The sequence below is a fragment of the Platalea leucorodia genome, assembly GCF_965183815.1.
Source record: "Platalea leucorodia genome assembly, chromosome: 1".
NCBI classification, from domain to species: Eukaryota; Metazoa; Chordata; class Aves; order Pelecaniformes; family Threskiornithidae; genus Platalea; species Platalea leucorodia.
This window is the reverse complement of record NC_138823.1, coordinates 101,294,261-101,302,845: the sequence shown is the minus strand read 5'-3', so window position 1 is coordinate 101,302,845 and position 8,585 is coordinate 101,294,261. Positions and strand designations below refer to the sequence as shown.

Here is an 8,585-nt window from a genome sequence, read left to right as displayed (position 1 = left end):
AACAGAGCAATATTGTCTTATACACAGCATGATCCAACGCACAGCTAATACGAGATTCCCATTTAGTTCTCCGAGCATTATACTAAATCCATAGAGACTGTATTAAACCCATCTTTTAACAGAACGCTACCACCAGGACTCCATCTTCCCATTCAATGATAAAAAACCAATACCTTTAAAACTATTTCTATGTAAAAAATAATTCTTGTTGCATTAACAAAGCCTAGTAACCCATTGTGAAGTTGAGGGAGGCAAGATGGCAGGCCAAAAACTCTTTCAGACATGACAGCAAAATCAATAGCAACAAATGACAAACTTTAATGGCCCAGCAGTGTTTGATTCTAATGTAAAAAGACACATATCAAACCATCACACTGCATTAAGCAAAATCTTTAAGAAAGCACTAAATGTTCTGCCCATAAAAGTTTACCAACATCACTCAATGGAAAGATTTCTTACAAACTTCATGAGTTTCCTGCATGCAATTTTACTTGCTACAGCAGTTATGAAAAGAGTAAGCAATGCAAACATTGCATCATTTTAGAAAAAAGAAGAGGAAAGATACAACAAACTTCTGCCAATCAAGGATCACAAATTTTGGCGAGATAGGTCTCCCTAGAGCTTATTAACATTCTCTCCTATGAATGACAGGAAAGGCATACGGTGAGTACAAGTTATTGCCCAATTTATATTAGCTTCTTTTTTCTTAAAAAAAAAAAAAGAAGAATTGTTGGTAAAAGTGTTTCCTTTGAAGATTTTAAACAGCAGTTTTATTGTTTTCATAAAAGCCTCATTCAGTTCACAGTTCTGTTTTCATTCCTCCGTAGTAAAACATAACAAGAACTGCCAGTAGAGCCAGGCTGACAGACAGTATCTTCAGTCCACCTCCTCCTCGTTGCCATGGGAGCTGCAAAGCCATCCATGAGCGGAGCGGCGTTTTCCCTGGGATCTCAGCAGAAGGGTGTGCTTTCCAGTTTGTGCCATTCTGTGGTGCATGTCTGAACTCCTGTGAAGAAATGCACATATGAACATTGAAACTGTTACGTATTTCTGACTATACATACCAAATACAAATAAAATCTCCTCTTTATATTGAGGTTCAAATTACTATCCCTTTTCAAGACCAACGACAATTCAACCTGCACTGCATCATCACCAGGTCATCCGTTTTTCATACAGAAATCTTACCAATGCCATACAAACTCAACCTTTCTAAGGAAATTAACTGCCAAATCAATGAAGCTGTTAGCAACAGAAACAAATCTCCAGGTCTAAATGTCATCAGAGTTGTTTGAGGATTATTTTTTTTTATTTGTTTGTTTTGCTGCTATCTCACTACTCTCCCATTTTTGGCTTCTTCAAAAGAAATGTCTAACCAGTGATAAAGGGGACCACAACATAACAATCCTTTGCACAGCAGGGCTCTTCTAAAGTCAATCATCGTCTCCTGGTGCGCCAGCTCAGCGGTGCTTGAAAATCCTCCCACAGGGCTTTTCCTTTCCCCTGACCCTCAGGAGGCAGCTGTGCTAAAACACTCACCTTCTCATTCAGCATATTGAATCCAAGTTCCCTGCTGCGCCTGCCATTACCATTCTCAACCTGACTGCAAGCACCAAGATCCCCCAGAATATGAGGACTTTTAACTGCAGCACAAGTTACAGATGTTGAGTCACTATTTCTGCTGAAAATCCAAGTGGAAAGAATAAGAAACTCTTCTCTCTTGCAACCTTGTTCAGTTCAGCACGCTAACATTGTAGGTGCTCAAAAGTAAAAACACCTATTAAAACTGTAATCTGATGACACTTGCAAGACGCTTAAGTGGTAAAGGTGTAATTAAACAAAGGTGTAATGATCTTGCCTCATAAGATTCAGTATCTCTGTTCATAATTTATTTTTTCACCCCTCTGTTTCAATAATCTTTTAGGAATTCAACCGAGCGCAGCTGGATTTTTAACTGGTTTGAAATTTTCCACTTAAAAAAGGTTTTTGATTAATCCATTTTATTTTTTCCCCCTTCACATTTTGTATAAAACAAGTCAGGGACCCAGAAAGTACCTATCTGGATAATCTTGTATTTCCAAGCAGCTGAAAGAGGGTCACATGAAAATACAGACCAGGTGCCCGACTCCCTCTTTTACCAAATGTATTTCTGGGCCAACCCAAAGAAGTATCAAAGCTCCAGGAAAGGTGCCTGCCCATGAAAGTGTGACAGCACAATTCAAACTGTCTGTAACTGCCTCCTTTCCATTTCAGGAATCAGCTCCGTTATAGTAATTGTAGAAGGAAAATAATGATTACTACTGGTTAGGTAAGCAAGCATCAAAGGGACAAATGACAGCCTGGCATAAGTGCTCTTCTAATGTCTGAGGTATGATTTTGATCACAATTCACACAGGCAAAGGGTTACTGAACAAGTGACCTACGAAATGAGGATGACTTCTTATAGATACTGCACCCAGAAGACCATCAACCGGGTAAACAGAGGAAAAGGAAACGGGCAAGAAAATTAGGGTGTGAGGCACAATAACACCATGCTCCAGGACTTCAGTCTGTATTGCGCAGAATACGTTAGCTTCCTCAAAAACTACGAAACTGCTTCATATTGTTAAGTTATTAATTACAATCAATTCCTAAGGCATCTGAAATTTTAGTAACTGGCCACAGCTATTTTATCCCCCAAAATCAAAGCTGATTAACCTTTGCCTGCAGAATAAACTGGAAACCATACAGTATTAAGGATTTTTTATATCTGAATCAAAACACATTTGCAATTTATTCTTTCTAGACATTTATAAAGCTTTTCTTTTCTTTACAGGTCTCACAAATCTCTACCAATATAAGGTGCATAATTTATGGTCATGACCTGTTTTTACATGTATTGTTTGTACGTTAACACTAAGGCTAAGGTGATTTAAAAGAAGGGATAAGGCTGTAAAAATATCAATACAACCAAAGACTGTTTTCTTCTGATATTTAATTTTCACTGATTCGTGACTTTTCAAATTTGGCTGACTACAATCGGACTCCCAACTCCTTATTAAATATTTCTACACAGCTTGATAATCAGTGAAGTCCTGAATATTTCGTTGTACAAGACTAGATGCTGTCCCTTAGAAAACAGATAAAATGGCCAGTACCTCATAAATGACTTGGTAACTTTCTCCTCAATGCTCCTTCTTCATGCTCAGCCTCAGTTCCTATATACGTGTCCCTGCGAGACTGGGGATAGCCAGCAAAACACCCCAAACACAAGTTACAACTTGTGGAAAGTTTTGAGGTTCCCCCCCCTTTACTAACAGTTAAACACATTAGTGTTTCATGCATTCATTCATGTTCCTGTGCAGTAGTTTTCAGTAGTGATTTCACTGGCACTTCATTTCTGTTTTACAGTTTTTCTGTTTTCCAACATAAAACCAAATAGTCTCATCTTGTTGGTATAATTTTGATCATGAACAGCTTATACTGCTTTTTTTTTTTTTTTTTGGTTACCATATTGTTTTCTTAAACCTCTATTGCAATATGCAATGCATATGCATTAGGTAGTGCTGCATACTCCTAGTAGGACAGAATGGCAAAAGAGATTTTCGCAAGGTTTACAAAGTTCTGGTGGTGGGGAATGCCAGTTGCCCCATGGCCAGTTGTCCCAGTGGTATTTCATCTGAGTAAGTCAGCCTGTAAAGTTGTGAACCCCATTTTCTTCCTTACTTTATCATATTTCCCATGAATTAGAGGATCATACTGATACACTAAACCCATTTTTTATTTTCTTTCTGTAGATGAGATTTTCTCTTACAGTATTTTAGTAATATTGAAACTGTTTGGGTTGGAGGTGCAATTCCCACAATTTCACTATGTTTTTGTTTTTCTTCTGTCTTATATTTTGAACTCTGATGCATTTGTTTCTAGCGGTAGTCACATTTTCTAAACTGCTCAAAACTTTCAGATTTTTGCAGTATCTCAGACCATGTAAGAGACTGTAAAACAATTTAAACCAGAAGTTTTTCTTTCAATAGATGCATACATGAAATACTACTCCTATTGCCTTGCTACCCTGAATTCTTTACAAATTTTCTCATGGATTAAGCTGTTCTTATACGGACAAAAGATCACAATTTGCAAACTAAAGTGACCCTTTTCTTTAAGATGTACTTCACAGCTTATCACTTAAAACACTATTGCATTTCTGTTTGATAATACGTATCTCAGATGATCCTCCAAATATTTTCTTTCAAGAAAAGTAATGAATATGTTCATCCGATCCATGTTTTCTAAGAACTATTCTCTAGTTTGCCCCAAAATTCTGCCCTGAAACACTGACGCATAGCTAATACCACCGGCTTCTTTGAAAATTTCCATCATTATTGTCACAGGAGACGCATTTGTGAAAAAGGGTACCTCTGGTTCCCCGCAACGGAAAGGCTCCTTTAGAAAATGGCAGCCTTTTGTCCCCCTGCAATTCGTACAACAGCTTTTTAGAACAGGATAACCTCTCAGAGACACCTGCAGGTAGATGCCTCCTCCTAAGAGTCTGCCGTGCAGCTCTGTAAGACACGGCACAAAACTCTCAGTGGGAAGAGGAAGAGCTCTGCTAAGCTGACCACGTTCTTGCGCTCTCTTAAGCCTGAGCAAAGGGCTGAGCGGCCCTCACTGCAGTCTGGACAACAGAAGTGCCTGTCTAGAATTAAATCAGTTCTTACTAACATACAAGTATCATACGACCAGCTGTGCTACTGAAAAACGCCGTATTTGGGCAAAAAGTCCTTCTGTAGGGTCTGTTTGAGGAACTAGTTTACAGGTAAAGTATATGGTATATATTGTAGTGTATATTGCATGCACAGAGAAGGAGGGGAGAGGATGAAGTTACAGAAACTAAAACTGAAATTAAGCCTTCTAAGGTAGACAAGGCAAATTACAAGAGCTTCTTTGGGCTGTCATATGAGCTTCAGCATTTGCAATACCGCAGTGCTATATTCTGAGATCCTCCCATATACTTTGCCTTGAAGAGCTACCCAAGACACCTGCAGAAAAGATCTTTCACGTTTTGTGGGGAGGGGAGTTTTCCACAGAAAACCAAGTTTATTAGAGCTCTTTTATGCACCTTTGGTGTAAAAAACCCGGGTGGAGGCAAAGATCTCATTTGTTGGACTAGCAGTTACACTGCTCCACTCCCTGTGCACTCACTTTATAGAAGTATTAGTTCTGAAAGGCCATTATTTGTACCTCTAGATAAAATATTTGCAGTGCATTAGCTTTTCAAAGAAATCTTCAAGGCATTTCTGTAATATTCTGAACTGATGTAACTGGTGATATTTACTATACGCAGTCACTGGTCAGAGTGCAAGTTTCTTAAGCTGAGCCCAGAAATCACACTTTTGTAGCTGCAAGACTCAGGAAGATTGGCATAATGATTCAGTTCAGTGGAATTTAGAACTAAATCCAGTCTCTTTTACCCCCCAAAATACTTGGAGGAAATCCTAAGGTAAAGAAGTTTCCAGAAATATGTGTTTATACTAATTTACGTCTCAATAGGCCATAGACTCTCTGGTAGACTTCTTGTTAATAAGGAGCATTGCTCTCACTAAAAAGGACGGCAATGAAGGAAAAGGTACTCTAAGATTTAAACCTATATACTATTAATCAAAATGAGGGGAGGAAGGGAAATTATCAAACTGAAATGCAAAGACAGACACTTTCAGCTAAGCATCTTGTATTTCCATGGAGGCAGCCTTTCATCTTGTTTTGGCAGCCACAAAGTAAACACGAGACTTTGCTAATAAGGTATAATATAAATTATTAAACCATCTAGTGTATGATCAAATGCATTTCAGATTATTTTTTGAATAATTCTGCCTTGACGACTGCCAGGAGTAATATATTTTGTGTACTCTTGCACAGGCCCATTGATTGCTGTCTTTCTGAAGCTCCAGTCCCAGACTTAAACTGCCGCGCATGAAAGAAATATATAATCACATCAAAACCCAAGCTTTGGCATCTGTCGATCACAGCCTAGCTTTTCTTAAGATCTCACTTCATGTTAGTCAACAAAGACATGAGAGCAACTCTTTAGCTCTGAGCTGAGGTTTTAATAGATTCAAAACATTTCTTACATGCAAATTTCTTTTATGGCTCAGGGGCACTGTTAGAGCTTGAAGTGTTAGCTAACTGCTGTGAAAAACTACTTGACTGAGCATATCTCAAGATAAATTAGACTTCCGAATTTTTTAGCCCGACCAAGTACATCTTACACACTTGTAGTACTGGCTTTAAAAATACGGACTTTTATATAATCATGCACAACAAGTCTGTGTGACAAATTAAAAGAAAACATGTTAAAATATGCATTACATATCCTACTGCGCCATTTGAAACTCTGGGCTATTACTCTTTGGAGGCATTTTTCAGATTTAAAAAACAAACAGTTACTGAAGGTCACATAGATTACACATCCAAAAAATATGTAAATTAAATTTTATTGAATAGTTCCAGAAGACACATTTAGTTCTGTAGGTATTAAGAGAGCTCCTTTGATTTATTACTTATGAAATTCTACCAGCCTTCTGCAAATATGGAATGCTGATCTTAAAGCAGAAAATAAACGGCATACAAAATATTTTTTTCTAGTGCCTTTAACATGGTAATTCCCATAAGAAGCATCCCTGCCACCATGTATTCCAATGAATGCACAGTGCTATGTTGTTAAGAGAAAATGCTGTCTACAAGCATGCTTGTGTCAGATGTTATCAGCTGTACACCATTCCTAGGAATTCACTGATTCCAAATACACACAGAGTTTACTTGCCCATTTTAAGAAATAGGAAACCTTGAAAAAATAAATAAAGCAGCCAGGGACTTTTGCAATGGAATTTCATATTGTTTTCTTCTTTTTGTGTGCGTGTATACATGTGTGTTTGTGTATGTGTGTGAGGTATGACTGCATGCTTTACTATGTAAGTGAGGGGAAAGAACTGAGCAGAAGGATAGAGATTTATTATTAATTTCTCAGTAAATGGCCAGAGTCTTCGCAATAATTAGGATTCTTAATCTGTTAACCCCAAATCATTACCACTGAAGTTATAGCAGGAAAATAAATTGATCAAAGCATCTTGCAAATAGCTGTAGTCACTAAAACTGTCTTACTGTCTGTCATAGGAACCTAGGATAATTCAGACTGCATCTGGTCCTGCTCAAAGAAGCGTGAGTATGGCCTCGTTTGCTCAGGGATTTAATTAGTTGGGCTTTGAAAACCTCCAAGGATGAAGACTGCACAGCCTCTCTGAGCCTTTGTTCCACTGCTTGACCGTCTTCATGAGGGAAATGATTCTCTTCATATACAGTCTGAACCTCGTTTCAACTTATGCCCACCGTCTCTTGCCCTCCCACATGCACCACGGTGAAGCACTTGGCTCGGTCTTCTCAATAACCTTCCCACAGACACTGGGGGGCTTCTGTTCGGGTCTCCTGAAGCCACCCTTTCTCCAGGCTTGAACAAGCCTGGTCCCTCAGCCTCTCCTCACAGGCCAAGTGCTCCAGCCCCTGACCGTCTCTGTGACCCTACGCTGAACTCATTCCAGTTACCAACTCCTAATTTACATCAAGATAAGTACACATGACCCAATCAAGTCAGGTAAGCAATACTCCTAGCAGCTGGACCATGGTCAAATACAAACATAAAATACATTTAATAATGGGAGGATATAGAGATTGATTGACCTTAAGCTCAGCTGCATCAAATCTCACAGTTTCTTCCAGATTTGTCACCCCTTACGGAGATCATCTTTAACTAGGGCCTACCCCTGACCTGCATGGTGAGTCAGCAAAATCTTTTTTCTTTCCCAGTAACACTTGCACGATCTGTCTGATTCCTTTGGACAGCATAGAAAAATCACCACTCCCGTTACTCAACTACGTCTCACCTCGGTTACTAATACAATCTCCTCCTGTCTGTCCTGGTTTCTTTGTACTTCTCCCCATTTCTCTCCTGCATCATCTGACCATACGGCCTCTCCTAATAAACAAAAGCAGAGATGCCAACAGGAACACAAATTTGGAGCAACATGCCATATCATGACTTTCTGTCCATGTCACACAGACCCATCTCTGGAACTTCCTCCTCCTACATTAACATTAAATTCAAACTTTAATATTCCCATGTAAGAGTATAAAAGAAATGAATTCTCTCTCTATAAGTTACTGTACCTGAACTTCCCATCATTACTGTAAGTCTCCACTGGTATTTTTCTTGGCAGACATCTCTCTGCTCTCTTCAGTGTTCTTATCTAAGGGTAGGCCCTTGCCTACCTACTTCTTTTTCCTCCCCAAATAGTCTTTAAGGATTATTCCCTCAACGAGCCCTCAAAATTCATAATGCAGTTGAAAGCTAAACAGAAGGCTGAGTAACTGGGGCTTATTAAATTACTTCCTTTTTGATATAGACTTTGAGGAGGAGGGAAACAACCAAAAAGATCAACTAACAAGAGAAACAAAAAGAAGAGAAACAAACAACCAAGAAAACACAAGCCAAGAATGCTTCCAAAATGTTTAAAACACAGTCTTGTGCTGTCTTCCATTCTACTCACTTGTTTTAC

General features: G+C 38.8%; 1 protein-coding gene across 1 annotated transcript in view; it reads right to left on the bottom strand.

Moving 5' to 3' along the window:
• Window positions 1–415: 415 nt before the first annotated feature.
• Window positions 416–8,585, bottom strand: part of CDKAL1 (CDKAL1 threonylcarbamoyladenosine tRNA methylthiotransferase) — a 426,399-nt gene continuing 418,229 nt past the window's right edge. The window contains exon 16 of the mRNA XM_082328770.1: window positions 416–1,006. Within this exon, the coding sequence (XP_082184896.1) occupies window positions 800–1,006 (207 nt within the window). The 3' untranslated portion in view covers window positions 416–799. The remainder of the gene's footprint in view (window positions 1,007–8,585) is intronic.